At 39.3% G+C, this 21,860-nt stretch overlaps 1 protein-coding gene across 5 annotated transcripts in view; it reads left to right on the top strand.

The window, feature by feature from the left end:
• Positions 1 to 21,860, top strand: part of LOC139626812 (inactive N-acetylated-alpha-linked acidic dipeptidase-like protein 2) — a 496,369-nt gene that overhangs the window by 208,055 nt on the left and 266,454 nt on the right. For all 5 annotated transcript variants that reach the window (XM_071487314.1, XM_071487318.1, XM_071487315.1 and 2 more), the window contains 2 exons: positions 461 to 638; positions 2,523 to 2,684. In XM_071487314.1, coding sequence (XP_071343415.1) covers positions 461 to 638; positions 2,523 to 2,684 — 340 coding nt within the window. The remainder of the gene's footprint in view (positions 1 to 460; positions 639 to 2,522; positions 2,685 to 21,860) is intronic.

Here is a 21,860-nt window from a genome sequence, read left to right as displayed (position 1 = left end):
GACAATGCTAACATACTGATTATGTTTACCATGTTCATCATCTTAGTTTAGCACGTTAGCATGCTAACATTTACTAATTAGGAATGTATTCGTTTTCAAGGTATTTTGTTGTAAACCAAAGTATAGGACAATTTCAAATTTGGACCTGATGCTGCTGGTCTAAAAATCAGGTGATCGCCAAAGTTGTTACAATTCATCTTGTGTTGACCATGAATATTTGGACCAGGTTTCAAGGCAACCCTTCCATTAGTTGTAAACACACTCATTTAAAATCACCAAGGTAACCTCATGGTGATACTAGAGGAAAAGTAAGGGGATCTCCAAAGTTAGTAGACGGTCCTCCCTGGGATGATGAATTTCTGTGCAAAACCATTTAGTAGTTGTTATTTCTCAGTCTGAGCCAAAGTGGTGGACTGACAAACTTTAACTCGATTTACTCATTTTTTATTATCACTCACAGGGTGTTCAGACCCTGGCCCAGATCCTGACCCTGAGCTGATGGAACCCATCCAGCCGTCAGTTTCAGTTTCACCACATGGACGGTTTGAGCGACTCCAAGAAGATCCCAACTACATCTCCCACTTCACCAGGGCTCCTGCCCTTAAAGGTCAACGAAGGCTCCACTGCTTCCTGCTCAGGTAAATGAGGTAGCCTCTGTAGAACTCAAATCAGAAATCCTTTGATACAGGTACTGGTGGTATTTACAACATGTCTGTATTTCACTGATCTGCTTCTGTGGATTTAGTTATGGCAGATGTCAACAAATCCACTAACATGGATAACATTTGGGATGGCAAAGGACAATCAGTGACAAGAAATAAATTTAGAAAAGAATTTAGAGGACTATTGTTCAGAAGTAGCTATAATATTTACAGTCCACACCACCATGGTCATGTTACCTCATGTACAGTCCAGACCGTACGTGTTTGAACACGTTTTTTGTTCATCAGACTCTGCCTTCAGCACTTTCAGTTTGAAACAAAATAAGCATAAGTCTTGTGGATGACTGAAAAATAATTTGGATGGTGATCCAAATCACCGTCGGCATAACCATAGTAACCCACTCACACGTGCGCAAGGCATGAGAGGAGCAGCAGCACGGAATAAATGACAATTACAGAATTGTGGATATTTCTCACTTTGCTCTGATGGTCTGAAGAAATCACTGCTGCTCTGTCTCCTCTGTCTGTGCGCCTTAATCAGGGAGGTCAGAACCCCCCAATACCCCACCTGTAATTTGAACCCTGCTGTGCACTCAGATTCAGCCAAATGCATCAAAACTCATTGGGTGGCTTCTCATCATTCAGTAGGACAGTGATCCAAAATATACGGCCAAAGCAACCAAAGAGTTCTTCAGGGAGAAGCGGTTGAATAGTGTACAATCAAGTACAAGTACAATCTTGAGTATTTTCTAACTGTCAGGTCAAATCTAATTTACCTCCGGAGTACTGGGATGGCATCATAACTGTGTGGCCAAACCTACCAGCTGCCTAACAGAGGTTGCGATACTCCTACATGTGAAACATTATTTTGGTTGCTTGTATCTATATTCCTATTTTATTTTGTTACTACAGGGTCAGAACATGGTTCAATGTGAAAATAGAGAGTATTGTCATATTTAATGACTTGTTCCCTGGTTTTATTTATGCTATTATGCTATTTATTTATGCTATTACTATGCTATTATAAACTATTTTCGTATCTGCTGAATTGTAATGAACATATGGCACATTGATGGTGTTTGATGGCTGGAATATGGTCTTTTAAAGAAAGGCCTGAACCCACCATTAACCATGTTTGCGCATATCAGCATGACAGCATGACTAAATATTTGCCTTTCTCCTGATATAAATTGAATTTGAAAAAGTGAATGGAAGTCCTTGCCTTTGTCTCTTCACTGCTGCAACCACATCATCATCATCAGAACTTGACACCAGTGCTTGACCAAGCCTCTTCTCATGTCATCATCTAGCCAGTATATATTTCTGTTACCCGATTCATTGCCATTAAAGGACTGTGCTACATAGGGTTGGAGTGAGGCCTGAGTACCTTTAGCACATTCCCAGACACCCAGCCAATTGACACAGCACTTGCAAGGAAGGAGGGGTTGCATGTTATCTAACTAAGCATCACTACAGGGTGCTTGAAGTCAAGGTCTGGATAATGCCCTCAGGCGTTGAGCTACTAGCACCAACACTGACTGAACTGCTATGAAAAGGTAATAGCAACCTATCAAATGTCAAACTACTCATCAAGCACAAGCACCGTCTCACCTTTGAGGTGTTGGAAGTACCTGGAGGACCCTATTGGTCAGAGTTCTGTCTTGATCTAGTAGGCAGAAGAATCTTAACTCAAGGTCTACTGTCTAACTTTTCTCAGAGTATCTTGCTAGCTTTTTCCAGATGATATACTAAACAAACCTAATCTATAAGATGCTTTCGAAAACGCCAAAAAAAAGAAAGAAAAAAAAAAAAACTTGACATAACATCATTAATTTCTGACCTCTCACTTTTTCTTCACAGGTACTTCCTGGCAGCAGTGGGGCTTTTTGTCCTGGGTCTCCTGATTGGCTGGTTCACTCACACACCAACCGTCAAACCAGCTGTTTCCCCATCTGATAGCTCTGACCTACTGGAGGAGCTGCTGAGAAGAATAACAGCCGACAAAATAGACGCTCTTCAGAGGTAAGCTCCCAATTCACAATGAATGAAAAATAAATGAATAAATATAAAAAGTCACAGTTGCTGAAAGAATTACACTTTGTTGTGGACAAAGAGTGGAAACAAAGGCAGGCACTCACTCAAACACTATTTTCAATGATACTGGCCTCACAGTAAGAGACAGTGGTGTTGAGTGGTTGCAAAAACTTGTTGAATAGAAAACACCAGGATGGAAGCATGGATGGAAACTGATTTAATAGTATTTTTTCATTGCTCCTGTGAGAGAGCTAATAGAAAAAGAGGAAGCAGACCGAGCATCTAGACAACACAATGTGTGGTGCATTTAAATTTAAAAAGCATAAATCAGCTAAGATAAAGTGACTCAAACAAGGTGAATATAATGTTGTTGTTTTTTGTTTTTTTTTGTCTGGCAACAGTAATTGTTGTTATTTTCAGGTGAATGCTTTTTCAACAACTATAATTGGTATTCAGATGTGGGAACATCCCTGCTGGCAGCAGGTTGACTGACAATTGTGTTGTTTTAGTCAGCAATATAGTGGAGTAGAAAGTCACATTTATGCAAATGTGTAAAACAACATGCAACATTGTTACTTTGTCAAATCAGGTAAAGTTAAATGTACATTCTACAGACTCAAGACTGTCCTCTTTAGAAATAAATGACAACTTTGGGTGTTTGCTCACACACTTAAATTAAATTTTATATTTTTACATTCACATTTTACATTTTTACATACACAAGTGACTCTGTGTAGCCACAAAAATAAAAGAAAAAATGAATGTCGTTTCTAAGAGGCAAAGGTGGAAGTAGCATAACTAGTAGCCACCAAACTCCCAAACTCTGTGTCCCACCTTGACACCAGAGAATACCGTGGTTTCCTCCTACCAACAGTCTGGGGTGTTTCTTTTAATCCCCACAATCTGTCTCTGACCTGAAGTAGTTTTAGTGTCCAAAACCCAACCAAACTTTACTCACAGAGACAAAATGTCCAACTGGAGACCAATGTTTACATCCTGTCTCAGTCAATGTTGGCTTCTTGCAACCTTGTGAATTTGACACCAGAGATCATTGCCTGCATCCTTGTCTGCTGCCTAAATGCAAACCCTTAAAAAGGGTTTTTTGTTTTTCTTTGGAACTGTAAACACAAACTTTCCCTGACCTGAATCCCAATACGTTGAGTCAGCCTAGACCTGACCAAACATTAATCACAGAGACGAAGTGTTCAGCTTTGACACTGGAGACTGCTGTTTGCATCCGCTCTCCTACCAACAGATACGGTCTCTCCCAAACCTAAACTAATCTCCTCTTTTAACCATGACCATGATGTTTCTATAAACCTTAACAAAGTAGTTTTAATTCCCTGAACCAAGAAAGTAAAACAAACAGTGAAAAGAAAAGACGATTTTTGGAAAGAAGAAGGAAGAAGAAACAAAATCATGCTTTTATGATGGAGGTGAGATTAACGGATGTTGAAAGGAAGTAACAGACAGGTGTGACCCCCCCCCCCCCCCAGTTGTTAAATCACTATTATTAACAGTCTGACCTGTTTCCTTCAGGAAAGGTGCAGATCTGTTTTTATCCAAAGATGAACGGAAAGACTCAGATAGTGGAGAGATGGAAAAGAGATAAAGACTCTTAACCAGGTAGCAAACCTTTTTTTAAACAAAAAAAAAAAAAAAAAAAAAAAAAGAACTGATACAAACCTCCATCAACCTGAACGCTGCTTTCTCCAAGCCAAGGGATCATGGGATGCCTGGGTGTATGTGTCTCTGTGAGATAACTGGCTTTGCCACTGAACTGAGACAATCATGTCATCATGGTTTCACTCTGAGTTTTCCATGCTTTTCATTATTTATTTTCTCACATTTAGATTCCACTGTGCCAGAAACATCCCCACCCATTCATCCACAATCAACCAAAGACCCACACACACTACATCCCTACCATCTGTGACGATGATGGAGTGTGTGTTTTTATTGATGGATGACAGCGAAAGGGTTACTAATGAATTAAGCAGTTATTTTCACCACCTACTAGTCCTCAGTTAATTAATATATCATTTGTTAGAAGTCATTTATCTTTCACGACCAACCAGCATGAACTGTAACAACATGCAGCTCCACATTATCTTGTACTCTTGAATTATTGTGGCAAGCAGTTGACCTGTGCTATACAATAAGACCCATTTTCACATGTGCAGGATTCAATTGACATATTAGAGGCTAGTTGAATGCGAGGTCATGTTATGGTTTTCATCATTTGACCTTGTTCCCTGCTATCAAGCTGTAAAAACACTGAAACATTTTCAGTGAAAAAAAGTAATATCACATGATTATAATGAAACAATTGCTGACAAATTTGAAATCAAATGCAGCTTATTTGCAATAGTGAGTTACATGTGGTGGCATCATTTATTGGCAGTCTGAAGAAAGTGTGAGGAAAACATACGTAATATGCATATAAAATATTTGACTTTGGGCTCTTTGATACCTGTTGTTCAGTTCACTTTATCTCTGCTAAAGAAAAAAATTATAAATAGTTTCCTTTTAGTATTAGTCTATTTAGTGTACCCTATCTTATTATCTTATGAAAGATTCTAATATTTTAATGATATCTGGAAGTCTGGCCAGTGCGAACAAATAAAAGCGGGTCACTAATGAAAGCTGGGAAAAAAAAAAATGGGTTTGAATTAAAATAAATTCCAGTCATTTCTTCTTTGCTGGACTCCTGACTAATGTTAAGCAACTATCTACAAAATTCAACAGCCCTGGTGTTTCTCTAATATAAGGCCAAATAAAGGCTGGTGGATCCATGCATGGGCAGCCGCAGACACCATGGACACTGAGATTGTTTTTTTAATTTATACTGTGCTTGGAGTCCGTTTGGAAGATGCGTTGCACACATGTGTAGTAGATGGTATCGGCTATGTATTCCTCTCATGCGTGGTACATATCAAATCAAAATAGCAACAACCATGCAAGACGATGCTGTGCTTACTAACTTAGAGATGAATTATACAGGTGACATTACCCTCACACAACCTCTCTTGTAACAAATGTCCATTTTCTAGCTCATGCACAGTTAGTATTGGTGTTGGTATCGTTGTGGACATAACACACAGACGTCCACGCCAGAGCCCCACGTACACCCTCTGATGATGGAATTTACATCACTCACACTCAGACCGTTGTGTACTTGCTGATGCAGAAGTATAACACTAGCATAAGTGCTGCTACATGAATATCCACCAAGGATAACCCAACAAAGTTCACTGTGGTCACTGAGAGCTAGTCTTCATTGTTGCTTTGTCTATTGTCTTTGGTGTGAAAGAAAAGTACTACTGAATTCATAATCGAGTCACAAGCAGAATTTATTATAATCTAGAAACCTGATCTGCTTTGTGTTCAGATAAAATATGAGCCAGGCAGTTCAACACCAGACAGTCCACTTGAAATACACATCCTTCTTTTCCAGGTAGTCTTGATCTGGCCAGTCAGCTCCATTCCATTCCAGGTTGAACAAATTATAGCATATTGTCAGTCACTTTGCCTCTAGAATTAGTGTGTTTAAGTAGTAGATTTTAAAGACAAATAATGTTAAGCAGGGACTTTTTTCATAATGCATGTGCCTGCGCTAATGCGTCCAATAGGTTGACTCTTTCATTGAGCTAACGACACATGTTCCTCTGTATACAAACCTACAAGTTATTTTTTTTTTACTTTGTCAGGCACAGAGAATAAAGCTGCCTCAGTTACTTTGTCTTGAGTCTGGGAAGAAAAGAAGCAAGAGCGAGACAGATGCAGACAAAGTGAAAGACACTTGAAAGGACCTATCAAGACAGAGAAAGACCAAAGAGGAATAGTGGGAAACAAAGGGGGAGGGGGGAGCATATTTTAACAGCTTTGCATGACTGGTCAGTGGAATTAACTGCTATTTGGTTTGTGGGATTCTCCCACAACAAGTAATTGTTTGATCTTCCTGAGTAACCCCGTATTCAAGGAATACCAGTCAACATGTTTATTGTTTGGAATTGAAAGACAGTGTATATTTCCATTCTTCCTCTCAGACAAATGATATCCAATGTTTTTTCTTTCCTTCAATAAGGTGTCAAGGCAAAACAGCAGACTATTTTTTTTTTTTTTCAAACTCGCCACTGTAGAAACTTTATGTAACCAATTCTTTTTGAATTTACACTTCAAAGAAGTGTGTAAGCATGCAGAGCTACTTTGGCAGAAACTGGATTAAGTTCAAATCCCAAGAAGATGGTTTCCCACTGCTAGTATCTTAGCCTTTCTAATACTTATCTCTCCTGCTAATGGTACTATTTTAATCAATTTGGTGTCACAGCTGTAAAGACATGTCCTTTATTTTATACATTTTATGGTTTTTGTTTCTCTGCGTATAGACCCACACATGGACTCAAATGTGAACAAATGCATGTAGTTTAAGAGTTTTTACTGGGTGTTTTATCATTTTTTGTGGGGAGGTAATCCTGGAGATGTTGTTTTTAACCTCTGGGCTGTAATTGCTACTGAATCTGGCTGGATGATGTCTTGGGGTGGCAATCAAGCTGATATGGCTTTATCTGGCTGATATGGATCTTGCTGTGCTGGCGTCAGGACAACAAATGTCATGGATCACTATCTTTCTGTGCATTCGTCATTGAGCGTTCTTTTTGTAAATGAAGACTTACAGTATTCTGTTGGCTACAAATGAAGCACAACATTGACCATTCTTTTGAGCTGTGAAATGTATTATGGAGGTAAAGGTGCTCCCTTTTGTGTGTGTGTGTGTGTGTGTGTGTGTGTGTGTGTGTGTGTACACTTCTGTGGCCATGCATTGTGAGGACCAGTTTGAGTTTTAGACCTTTGGAGTTAGTTTGAGAAAGTGAGGACATTTCAACTGGTCCTCTCTTGGACTTGGTTTTACTGTTAGAACAGCAAAAAACAGACAATTTTAAGAGGTCACCTGTGCTCTTAATTTCCATCAACATTTGTAGACTCAAAAATGATATGATTAATAAGAAAAATAAAAAAAACACAGATTAGATAGCTGCTCCAGTGATTTTATTTTGCTGTTAGTGTTCAAGGACTTGCAGGAGACAGATTAAAATAACCAAAATTATGATGATGCTGAGATTTCCTGACTTTTTCTGTTTGTATGCATCAAGCCCTAAAAACATTGTCTCCTAACACTTCCAATAATGCAGCTCAGTATTGTCTTTTGTTAGACACTTTCGTAGGTCTACAGTCACCAAAATTTGTTTAATTTCTCCATTCTCCAAGATCTACAGTTACAGACTGGCTGTTAATGCTGCATCTGTTAAAGGAACTGTAGGCAGAGTATACTAGACAATTAAATTTAGAAAATTACACTGATATCACTAAGCACCTAGAAAATAACCTTTTTAGTGCTAAGGTTAATTAACTTAACAGCTATTTGCTTACAGTTACATTACTGGACTGTTTAAGATTTTCTTTCTTCGCTACGGTTATGCACTTTCTGGGGAAAAATGCACGCAGACTTCCATACTGCTGTATGGCTGTGCCTAGGTTTTGTATGCATGTGATATGCGAGCCGTTGTCAAAGTAACACTGTGGCAATAACACTGTGTTTGGTGTTCCCAATAACATCAAGTCTGTGAATTGCAATATGATGCTGAATAGATGAATACAAATCCGGCATAATAAGTAAGACAGCATCTGAACTGAGTCATTATGCAATTTGCAGCAGTTATATTTAAATTTTTCTAACATTCAACATCCCAGTGTTTGGTGTTGAAATATAGACGAGGCATATTTTATTCTCATGAAGATGATTTCTAGCTGATATAAGGGGACCGTGGGTGGGTGTGGAGGGGGAGGCGAATACATGGAAAAAAGAGAGAAAAAAATGAAGATGGAAAGAGTGAGCAGGCATCAGTAAGTGAATACAAATAGAGGGAGAGAGAGAGAAAGAGAGAGAGCATCTTAGGCCATGGTACACAAGCACAGTGTTGAGGCAGCACAAACTGGCAGTGTTTGCAGCAGCAGGGATAAGAAGTGGTGACGAGGATTATAAATTGTGTGGTAGATTAAAACTTTTGTGATGCAAAGGTTTCAGGGTTCTTTCTTTCTTTTTAGTCATTGTTTTATTGCATGTTTACAGAGGATAAGGCTCACTGTTAACTGTTTTTGGTTTTTTTCTTGACCAGAACTTGCAAACAAATTTTTGACCACATTTTCCACTGATGGACAGAGTTTTCTCAGCGGTCATGGTCCTGTCATAGAGATCAGCAATGCAGTTATCGAACCATCTGTTGATGAAAGTGGAGGCAAGTGAGTTGGGATTGACCACTTGACCTTGGAAATAATTGTTATTAAGGTTAAGAATGAACGCTGTTGATTAATATTTATTTTAAACAGATATCTAACAAATGCTTAGGACAGACTGCAATCGGATTGCTCAAATCCCCTCAGTAGGTTGTTTGAGGCATCTTCTATCAAATTATTGTAAACATGTTGATGTGTCTGTCTTTCTAAGCCTTGTACTTACATAATGTTAAGTTCTGGTGTTACTGGCAGTGTAACTATGTTAATAAGCAGCCTTGAGTAAGTGACCACCTTTACGTAGTGACACACAGGTGTAACATATTAGGGGGGTGCAGGTAATCACAGAGGTGGGAGAGGAGGTGAAGCGTTGTGAAGTACATCAAAATAAAGCAGGAAATCATGAAATTATTGCAGTTATTATGACTTTTTAGATGTAGAACAAGAGTTCACAAAGGGAGATGGGTCAATAAAGTTGACTGGCTGACCCAAATTATATCAGAAGAAAAGGCAGCATTCAGGTTGATGGAGGTCTATTTCAGTCAGAAAAGAAAAAATTACACATGTTATATTCAGGTTTTATTTAGGTGTACAACAGAAATAACAACATGTATGCAAATGAGTCCTATGCACACTTGCCTGTGTGCTGCTCAGAGAAGCTTTTCATGCTTTAAATTTGAGGAAGAATGTATCAAGCCACATGTAAATTATAAGAAACAAATGATAAGTGTAAGGAGCCGTAATGATGCATAAATACATATGTCACATCTTGGCTACTTATTTACACAATTTCAGCATTTGGCTTGGCTGTCCACTTAGATCTAGTAAGCTAGTAGTAAGCACTCAAATATGCCTTCTTGGGAAAAAAACAAAAAACAAACAAAAAAAACTCTTCTCTCCACTTCTTCTCCATCAGTGTTGCACAGATGAAACAGTGGGACATAATAAATAATTCATCTCAGGGCAACAAGTCTTGGTCAAAATTCATAGAAAGACTAGCCATCTGCATAGCGTAAAATATGGCTTGTGTATCCCAGCATGAACAGAGAAGAAAGAGCAAGCGGCAGCAGGAATAAATAAGAGACTGAGGGTGAGTGTTGATGGGGTTTTTGCTGAGCATGCTTGTGTACTCCTCAGTCAAGGCTGGGCTTCATCCTATTAATAAACGGTGAAATCTCTGTCTGTTGGTCTGTATTTCGATTTTCTCGACATGGGCTCATCTGATCGACTTCAAACTTCAGGGGTGTATCGCTGAGGACTCAAGGAAGTGCAGTGTTGACTGTGAAGTTTTTTGGACGAGCGGTTCACAGGAAAATCGAAAATGCAGATATGAAATAACCCATATAAACCATACATATTCATCTAACTGACATGTAATGGTAACCATGTGATGGTGATGATGATTGTGTCTCTGATGACATTAAAAAGGTCCGCAAAGGTCATTCTCCAGCCTGGCAGGCACTGTACTAGTTTAATGTGCATTCAGAGATCTGTGGTTAAAGTGCAGTGGTTACAGGGCTATGTCGTATGTGTGTATATGTGTGGCTGTTTATGTATGTGGTCACTTCATCCGTTTCTGTGATGATTCAAGCTGATATCTAATGTGTGTTTAAATCAATGTGAACGAGAGAGTCTCACAGTAACCTTCTTACCTCCAGAGGAATCCTCGTCCTGTTTTCACTTTCCCCTTTTTTTGTCTCTTGCACACAAAACATAGTCGGCATCTGAAATCGTCCATTAGTGAAACAGTCTATCAGCAGACTTCAATCCTGAGTCATCATAACCTAATTATATACAAAAGTCAAAGCCACAGGGCCTTGACAGATTAAACATCTCTAACCCTGTCCACCCTTCGTATTAAAATTCATTCTAAATGTTTGGTACCTCACACAGCCTGAATTTTGATGGCAATGTGATGGGATGGAGAAATCTTCATCCTGGTCTGGAACCTCATTGGTATGCTTAGAAACATCACTGCTACTGCTGGAAACTTCATAGTTGCAGTCAAAGCTGTGATCACTGCTTGCTGGTGAAGATGGTGGTTAGTGAAAATTCTGACAGGAAGACAGACTACTTTTCATATGTTTGCTGTCTCTCAGCAAAGTGTTTTATCTGCCTCAAACTCTAAGTCAACTGTCAGCTTCCCATTTATGTTAAAGGAATATTCCATTAAAAGTATTAGGAGAATCAAATATTTCTGAAGCCCTCTTGGTTTGCAGTGTCGATGTTAAAAATTTCCAGTGTGGTTCTTTGTAGTGGACTGCAGCCGAAGTTAGCCTGGACTTACAGCAGTTACAATGGACTCGACGAGTGCAATACACAGTTATATCAATCATTGCATCATTGTTTGAATACACTTTTCAGACTATTGCTATTCTCTGCTGTTGATTTGTAAGGTCCCAAATATGTGTTGCTGTGCAAATAAATTACAAAACTACCACTAAAACTTGCAAATAACTAGGTAAATCTGCAGAAGTGGGTAGTTTCAATGGACAATTTGATTCTTTTCACCATGATGTATGCACCACCAAGAGGTGAGAGCTCCACTCTGACACTCCACTGGGTTACCAACTGAAAATGGGGGTCTCCCCTCACCTTTTTTTTAGGTTAATCCATCTTGACTGACCATTTCATCACAGCATGTGGTAATTATTGGCATCAGTTTTGCTCATTAGTGCCCAGAGATAGCATAGTTATCGCCCCATGCAAGTAGAAACATCATCACTTGTTAGAAAACACATCGTAGCCCAGAGCTGACACATTCTCACTGTCATCACTACAGATCATAGCATCACTGCCGCTGGTAGAAACACCATCACCGTTGGTGGAAATGTCCTCACAGTCATCACTAAAGTTAAGAATCTCACCCACACTTGGTAGAAGAGGAATCAATCAACTTTATTTGCATGGCACTTTAAAAAATTACAAAGTGCTTTACAATGCAAAACAGATACACAATGATACACAAAGGTATCACGAAAGATTAGCAAAGGAGTGCAAAGGAGATAAAAGCAGAAGATGATATCATAAAAGAACAAAACATAAAAGCAAAAGCAAAACACTATAAACATGTCTCAAGATAAAAGTACATCCTGAGAAAAGATTTAAAAGCTAATACTGATTTTGCGAGCCAGAGAGGCAGGACGGTGGTAACACAACACCCTTGGTAATAAGATGTGTTTTCATAGGGCCTCCCCTGATGGATTGAGGCACCATTCAGCCTCATAAAGATACACCTCAAAGATATCCTTTCTAATTTAAATCAATTAGATTTTGCATTGACCTCTTTTAATCATACATAGTTACAGTTAGTTCACAGATATGGCATGTGTCATGTATCATGTACCGTACGATTCTTCTGTTAGCAGATGAAGTGAATGTCAATGAGCTGTCATGCCAAAAATCCCTAAAAGGATGATTAATTCTAAAATGCCAGTATCAAGGAAGAACTATCTCCCAACACTCTCATTCTAACACTAAGAACTTGAACTATAGTTTTTTTTGTTTTTTTAATCGGGGCTCTGGGTCTGATCCAGGACTCACATTTGTTATAAAGCTAAAAGGCATAATGACAGTGGGGATTTACTCATTGTTCTCATTTCTCTATTTGTCACTTCACCTCTCTCTGTCTTGCACACAGACCTAGGAACACATAAACATGTGCATACAGAACACACACAGCTTGTTGGAGTTTAATTGCTTTTTACAACCAGTACCTGGAGTTTCACAGTTGGAGTGCAGTTAATTGTATTTTTGTCTCTGAGTGTTACAGTTTGCATACCTTGGTGTGTATTTGAGTCAGGAGGATAAGGACAGAGCAGTGCTATTCCCTTTGTGCGTGTGTGATACCTGCCTTATTTACATGGCTCAGTGTTTGCCTGCATTCTGAAAAAAGAAATCAAGTTAAGCCAAGTGCTATACCAGCCAACTGCTCCCTGCTCTGGTACCCAGAGCCAGCTCTTGGCTCTGTTCTGAGGAAGTCTTCACTCATGTTTTACTCTTTAAGTGGCTGTAACAGCATATCAGTGCACAGGAAACTCTAGATCTCTTGCTGATAGTCATTCACTTGTTGTAAATAAGTGTTTTGTGTGTCAAAAAATAACTTCAGATTTGAAACAAGTCATTGGTGACTTGCAGTTCATGTCTGTTTTTAGAGGAGGGATTGTTTGCACCTAACTGCTAGCAATCATGTGTGTGTGACTGCCTCAGTGAAATGTGAGGGTGTGAGCATACCTGTTCAGATGAGCTGTAATTCAAATTCAAATTCGAGGAGTGATCACACAGTCACCATGTGAACATCACTCTAAGACTATATTAAAATGACAGCATTAAATGCTTCCCCAAAAAGCAAAGTAAAGCATACAAGCAAAGTAAGCATGCAAGGCTTACTTTACCTTAAGGCTGTATGATTGAGTGCAAGTTGATGGGTGCAGACCCAGAAGTCACTCTGAAGGCAAGCATTAGTGACTTGAATTTGATTCGGGTAGCCAGTCTAGGTCGATAAGTAGCGGGTTGACATGTGCCATTTTGGGCTGATTGAATGCCAGGTGGGCTGCCACATTCTGGACCATCTGTAAGGGTTTCACTGAGCACAGAGGAAGGCCTGCCAGAAGAGCATTGCAGTAGTAGGTAAGGCCTGATTTTCTTGATGCAAAGCGGCACGACTGAGAGATGGATGCAACATGGCTGGAGAAGAATAATTGTCATCAAACATGACACTCAGGTTTCTTGCAACCTTAGATGGGGTAAGGGATGAAGATGCGATTTTGATGTCAATATCATGATGAAGGGACTGATTGGCCAGGATGACTAGGAGTTCAGTCTTTGAGAGGTTTAGTTGAAGGTGGCCCTTTTTCATCTATGCAGATATGTCAGAGAGACAAGCTGAGATCCACGCCAAGACAATGGGGCCGTCTGCTGGGAATGACAGGTATACCTGGGTGTCAGTGATACAAAAAGTCATGTAAGTGGATTATTGGAACCAAGGAAATGGTGTATAGCAAAAGTCATCAAAAGTTGCTGAGAGGTCCAGCAAGGGCTTCTGTCACAGACAACAAGGCCGTTTCAGTTGAGTGGCCACCCGTAAAGCCAGACTGGTTTGGATCAAGGAGATTGTTCCATGATAGAAATTCAGACCTGCTTTAAAACTGGCCTTTCTATACACTTAGATAAGAATGAAAGTAGTGAGACAGGTTGATAGTTCACCACATGAGCAGGGTCAAGTGAGGGTTTTTTGAGCAGAGGACTCACATAAGCCAGTTTGGAAGCAGTTTGGAATCTTCCTGAAGCCAGTGTGACTGCTGGCACATTAGAGGGAGATATGGCTTGGAGGAGGTTTGTGGGAACGGGGTCCAGCATACATGTAATGGGAAGGCTACAGGTTAGAGGTTTTGACACATTGTTCTCAGTGAGAGAGCTGAAGGATAAAGTTGTGTCTTTTGCTTGAGGAGACATGTGGCAGGACTACCACATAATGGACTTTGTGCTCTTCACCAGCAAAGGCAGGTTGTCTCTTGGAGGTTCAGAGAATTGGCTACTGATGGCTGCTACCTTTGCACTCAAGAAGGAGGCAAAGATATCAGCTGAAAGGTTAGTGTCTGGTGGGGCTAGTGGAGGATTGAGTAATGTTTTAAAGGTGGAGAACAGTTTCCAAGTGTGTGTGCTACTGCTGATCTTATCATTATAGAAGGCAGTTTTGGCAGCCCTGATGTTGGATGAGAAAGACGCTAGGGGTGACTGATAGCCCATGAGGTCGACAGGGTCACTGTGTTTGCGCCATTTTCTCTCGGCAGCTTTGAGCTTGGTCCACAGCTGTCCATGACCATTTGACAAAGTTAACCAAGTTGGTATTATTGTAACCACGACAACAAAGATTGTCTAATGTTGAGTAAATACTTATTTTAACCCAAATCACAATCTATTCATAACCTAACCAAATAGTTTTTGTGCCCATAGTAACCATGGCAACAATGGAGGTATGCCACTCTTGATACAGTCGGCATGTTTATCATTGTAACCCTGACAACCAAGGTACAGTGCACCTGGCACTATAGGGGTGCTATTTCAGTATACACTCCTATGGGTCATCTCAGATGGTTGAAAGAAATGAATTGTACGGTTCAGGTTGGAACCGAGACGTAACCAGTACAAAACAAAGTTGAATCATGCTTTAGTTCCTACTAGCAGATATTGTGTTACAAGAACAGAGACTATGGGGAAACAAATAAAATACATTATTGGTCAGGATGTTGCAACTTTTCAAATACATCATCAACATTTCCTCTGTTAAACAATGTAGTCCAGGAGGCTTTGTGTCCCCCTGTTCCCAATAATTTGGATATAAACATAATTTCCTAAAGACAGGATTGCATCTTAGAGTGTCCTACATTAACCAAGCTATTACAAAAACAACACCTCATACTTAAGAAATCAAATCTTAAATGTTAAACAAATAGAAAGGCTGCTAAAATGATTTAGTTTTATTTATTGATCTATTTGGTTCAGTCAAAGGCTGTGTCTTCTCAAAATGAAGACATGTCTATGAACCATGATTCAGAGAGGATGCTTTAGAGACTTCTTCGATAGCCCTAGTAAAGGATTAATATGATGGAATATGTCATTCCACTGCTCATAAAATTGGCTTTCAAAGGACAGGTCTACATTGTTTGAAGTCTTCATTGTATTGATCTTATACTCACTCCCCTAAGCTTATTCAGTCCCTGTACTCTTTTAATTAGAAGAATGTGGGGTTACAATCCACAATTCTTGTTCCATGCAGAATTTAATGTTACAGTAGTTTTACTTAGCAACGTTAAGATTATTTTCAAAAGTTACTGTCTGTTTTATTCCACTGATGTGTTGTGATGTGGTGTAGCGTGATGGCAGGTTACATCAGAGTGGATTTTCACTCCTCTCCAATCCACCTTTCACAAAAATACTCCTGTCCTGCCCCAGCCCCGAAGGAATGACTCACGACCCATGGTGGTGGGTGAGGCCGAGTGCATACAGACAGAGTGCAGTTCACAGAGGGAGACTGTAACCTCAATTTAACGATGTTCCCTAAACATCTCACATACAGACTATCAGGAGACATTAGCTAGGTGGCTGCGCTCAGAGAATTCTCTAGTCTCCACTGAGTTACAGCAGCAGGTGTGTAATCTGGTAAATGAGTAAATCAATAGTTAGGTAATTTCAAAAGAATGAAATAATGTGTTCTAATGTAAGATGTATTGCCTCTGAAGTGAGCAGCCTCTCTTATTTTTTGTTGGCTCTTCATCTTCAGTCCACACACATCATGCACTCGTCAGGTGGCTGTCTGGAATCAACCAGCCACCAGAGCAGATAGGAGAGGAGAAATAAGACAAAAGAACCACTAGCATAATATTTAACATGAAGAAAATAACGTTAATTTATATTGGGAATGCATATTTATGCAGGAATCATGCAGGGATCCTGACACATGAATATACACACACCTCTGTTCCACACAGAAACGTTTCCACTAATTTCTATTGGCTGATTAGCCAGCATGAAGATAGCTTGACCCCCTGATTAATGGGAATTTAATCATCACTGTTATACAAGACTTAATCTAGGTTTTTATTGTCAGGAAATACAAGTCTTAAACTTGATAGCTGGGCTGTACATGTTACTCAGAAAATAAGTAAGGTTGTATAGGAACCATAGAGACATTTGATTACTTTGCTTTGTAATTTCAACATGTCTTTGTCTGTATCCCTGTGTCTCTCAGCTGTCGTAAAGAAAAACAACATTTGTGGCCTGTCAAAGAACAGGAGAAGTGACAGAAAAATAGAGTCCAGATTTTTTATATCTCTATGCTGAGATCTTGATGACATCTTGAAAATACATTCCGCATTTTCTCACTCAACCTCTAGTGGTAAACAGCCATGCAGAGGGTTGATTGTTTCTGCCCCAGGTTTTGAGATATCTGTCTCAAAGATTAACTGCCCTCACCTGAAGATGAACGGAATTTCATTATTGGTGCTCTGATTGAAAAATTGCACAAATATTGAAAATTCCACTGGCTGCTTCTCTTTCTCAAAACTGCTGTCTGCATTTTAATTCTTGTATTAATTATATCATCATGACCATCATAACCAAATTTTGAGTTACAACTGTTTAGATGGCTTACACTGTTTGCATGCGCCAGAGAAAACATGAAACAGCACTGAGTGTTGAATTAGCTGCAGTTGTGTATCAACAAATGACCATATTTCAATCTGCATCAAAGCCATGGAGACATACAGGACCGTGTCCATGTGGCTTGAAGGTATCATTTTAACGTTGGCTGTCACTTCAGTAAAGACTGAGCCACATGTCCAGCATCCGATACAGACTTGAGGTTGTTTGTTTTATATAATTATCATTATGTGGAAAAAATAATTACAGCGTGTGAATTCTTATTCATGAGCACGATCATAATATTAACAAAAGAATTTCCCATGGACCCTCTGCAATTATGCCGACTGACATGCCATTAAACACAGTGCTGGAGTATGACTGGTTCACTGGTAGGGGCATGACGATGGGCAGACAGTGCTGCGGACACTGAAGCTGCATCGGCAGATTGAGTATGAACAGCTTGCTAAACGTTCACCTGCATTGATTAAATAAAAGGCCTTTGGTTTTTGTGTAGCTTTTCTTTTATTCGTCGTTACATGCTAACAGAGTATTGTCGTATGTCCTACCAGCAGCCAGCCTCTGAAGTCGATAAGACACAAGTTACTTTCTGCTTGTGATATTAGTTTAATAGACTTCACATTGGACATCAAATTTCTGTCTCATTTCTCAAGGCTTTAAAGAATTTCTTCACCCAACCAAAACTATAGCCCAGAAAAAGTTGTTTTACGTTGATGTCCTTGAGTTTGACAAGATATTGGAAAGTCCTCATCACCACAGTGGGTATTTCATTGCTCATGGGATGCATTTGTGACTCACTAACATGGTCCGAGTCACCAGTGTGGGTTTTATGAAACATGCATTCCTGCTCTTCAGAGAAAATCTTGTCTACTGTACATGAGGTTTTTAACTTTGCTTTGACTGGGTAACATGACTGAAAATATAGCCTGATTTACCGTGCAAGGTCCAGAGGTAGAAGGGATTCTTACATTACCTAAAAGCTGTGCAGTCTACCAGTCATCTTCACTCCATTTTTCAGTATATTTCACTATATTAAGTCCACCTACACAGAAGCATTGCAGTTTGCTCTGTGTGTGTATTTTGTGTGTTTGCCCCACAGCAAAGATTTGTATGACATTCTACAAACGTCCTGGATCAGACTCAAAACTAGGATGTCATCTTTTTACATGGTACATGCCTTAACCCACTAAGACTGGCAGAACACCCAGAGTAGTATTTTCCTGCTCCTAACAGGAGGTCTTTCCAGACACATCTCTACAGCAGCAGCAGCTTCTGTATTGACCAATCACTTGAACTGAAAATCAAATCTACTGCCTTAGTCAATGCCCTCTAATAAAGCTCCAAATCTGGGAGCAGCTTGTGTAATATGGATGCTTTTTCCAGACCCAGATTTCCACAATATAAAAGATCACTTCTGGTCAAGCTGTAGTACAGGTCATGTGTATGTATGTGTAAGAACAAAAGCTGTACTCTCATAGCACAAAAATTAATGTGTGCATGTCATGATCTACATCATTAGTGGAATTCTTGCACTGTTGGCTTCATTCTCTCCGACAAGGGTTATGGAGGAGGGATGCTTAGATCTGACCTCTTCACAACCTATATGGGTGGCTGTGATTTGGGGCTATACAAATAAACTTGACTTGTTTTTAACAAGGCCAAAATGGGCACCAACCTTGTTTCCTAGCAACAATGGTGAATAGCCATGTGAAGGAAAGCATTATGCATATTTCAATAATGCAAAACAAGTGTGAAAGCATGTCTTGAAATCAAGACATTTTGAGATTCTGTTTGAATTTTTCTTGTGAGAATTTTGAAATTTGTTGTATACCAACTAAATGAAGTGGCGAGATCATAAAGTGGTCTCACAGTGGTAAGTGCCTGTCTGTTTAGTTTGTTCTTTCCATTCTTGTATTGGCGTTCTCCCTCAGTGCAAAGAGATTAATCATCCACTCTAAATCATCCGTTAGGAAGAATGAAGAATCTTTGGACTTTATTATTTATTTGAAAGGGCTGGCTCATTGATTTATTTTTAGTGGACATTTTCTCAAAAATGAAATACAGACATTTTACAACAACAACAACAACAATAATAATAATAGTAATAATAAACTCTATCAAGGAGGTAAATGCTTTATCTGTACCTAATATTAAAGACCTGGGGGATACTGAGGCAGGTCCGTGCTTCTTCAGACCCTTGATCTCCACCAAACACACATACACCCACAAATACACACCACAATGCAATACATGAATTCAATCCAGATGTGCATACTTCCACAGCTTCTTTGTTGTTTTTTTTTGTTTGTTTGTTTTTGTTTTTTTGTTTTTTTGGAAAGAAAGCAGCACTGTGATGACAAGGTGACAGCAGATTCAAAGCTTTTAAGAATCTGTCATGGTGTCTCAGCAGTCAGACTTCAAATCCTAAATTTTATACTAAACTGAAATTTCAGTATATTAAAAAAGGACTTTTACATGATTGATTGCAAGGAATAATGGAGTCCATATTGTGGCCATGAATGCAGGTATTAAATAAGTCACAATCATAATTTCATAAATCAGTACCTTGCAAATTGAAGATATGTTTTATTATGAATTGTATGTAAAGTTATGGAAATTAAATGAAATGTTGTTTTATCTTGCCATTTGGTCTCACTGGTGATAGCCTAGTCTTGCTATGTATGTATTTGCGTGTGTGTGTGTGTGTGTGTGTGTGTGTGTGTGTGCACGTTCAGTGTTTGACAGATAGAAGGGTTTTGTTTAAGGTCAAATGCCACGACTGATCCAAACAATCTGCAGCAGGGCTGCAGTGCAACTGTGACATGTGTCATATCCTATTTATTATCATAATGTCAGCTTGAAGGAGCATCAATCCAGTCCAAAAGGTCAATAGTTCATAATCCAGTTTCAATTTAAAGTTTAGGGAGGTGACACACTGTAAAATCTGTATTGAAAGAAAAAATTTCCTACCTGAACAAAGGACAGGCATTAGGACAAAGGACAGGCAAACATTAGCACCAGTGTGCAGAGTCACAGAGCACAATCTCACGTGCTGATTGTGGTGTTCTAGTTTGCTACACACTTAAGCTTTCTCAACATTGTATAGGGCACAAATTGAATTTTAGAAGCTCCCAGCATATTATGAAGTCATTGACACTATGATGTCAAACCTCCTGCAGGTCAGTCTCATATTCATTTCAGCAATAATTTTGAGAAACTGTCAGTTTTCATTGATTTCCATTTATTTTTGATCATTCTGCTTAACCTGGGGTTGTGTTTAATGACAACAAAAATACATAGTAACTAAAATGACTGGTTATTATAAAACTATTGGTTAAAGTTAGGCAGTGTTGTGTGGTGGCTTGTACAGAGGGAAGCCGAGCCAAACAAGTACAGGGTAGACTTGGATCTTGAGGAGTTGTAGCATTAGCCTAGCCCTACAGTATATTACGGAATTCTAACTCTCTGAGAGTTAGAAGTTAGCAGAGTCACTCTCTGCTGCACTAGTCTCACTGCCCGCTGTCTCTCTCTCTCTGTCTGTCTCGCGCTCTCACCTGCTATGCACACAACCTACATGCTGATCTGTTCTTGGAAGCAGCTCAGGAGTCACTCCTGTAACAATATTCTGTCTCAAACTTGTCAAACTTACTACAGATTTTCCACAGAGATGATAAATCAGTGTAATTTGCTCATTTAGTTGCCACTTCTTTGTCTTAACGCTTAATGCGCAAGTTTAGTTTTCATACACGTCTGCGCGTTTATATTGCTGCAATATCGTAACTGATATCAGAACAATAGGAGTTCAGTCAAGGACAGCTTGACAAGCACACTTTGGTTAAACACCTGCAGAGCCCAGGATAATCCTCAATGCAGAGCCAAAAACCTCAAAAAATAAAAATAAAAAAATAAGATAAAAAAAAAGCTGCTCTCCTCTCTGCTTGACAAGCCCCACCCTTTGTCAGTGGGACACAGTTATACCCACAAAAATGACAGAAACTATAGACAATAAACAGGCAATATCAGACAGAACACTGTTCTAAGAAGAGATAATGCCTATGCTTCAATATCATGTGTGTGCATCCAAAGCCTGATATATCTTATTCCTCTGTGCCATAGAGCTCCATTGTTGTCCAAAAACAAATTACAATTACAAATGTCAGTGAGCCACACCATTGCTAGACGACTTCTCCTTTATTAACTTAAGTGTGTGTGTTTGACATTAGGTCAGCTGCTGTAGGACTATATCAACCTCTGCCTCCTCCTGGTTCCTTTATTTTTTCTTGGTAATAAGCAAACAAACTAAACAGTATTTTACATTCTAGACATAGTTTCCACATGATTATGCATGAGGCCACCGCGATATTTGGTTTCCAAATTGTCACGGCCTGAATCAATTCAGAGTAATGGGAACGCATTCCATGAACATTTATTTATAATGAAGACATGAACATGTTTCTGATGCAATCTTTGTGCAATGCCACTCTAAATAAAGCTGAATGAAGCTACACTTTAAAGACATCCATTAGCAGAAAGCGAAAAGCTGAAAATCCCACATCTTGGGTCAGGACTGAGCAGTCCAATTCAAAGAGGAAACAGCTTAAATTTCTGAATGTCAATCCAAATAATTTAATGCAGTACCTACTTCACACTAATCTAGCCTGTCTTAGCTGTGGTGGCAAAAGCCCATAGCAAGTGTGTGTCTGAAAGAGAGGA

Source organism: Trachinotus anak, unplaced genomic scaffold, assembly GCF_046630095.1.
Source record: "Trachinotus anak isolate AG129_WGS33_773 ecotype Australia unplaced genomic scaffold, CSIRO_AGI_Tana_v1 ptg000010l, whole genome shotgun sequence".
Lineage (NCBI taxonomy): Eukaryota > Metazoa > Chordata > Actinopteri > Carangiformes > Carangidae > Trachinotus > Trachinotus anak.
Note: the sequence above shows the minus strand (reverse complement) of the source record. Positions and strands in the feature narration are given on the sequence as shown.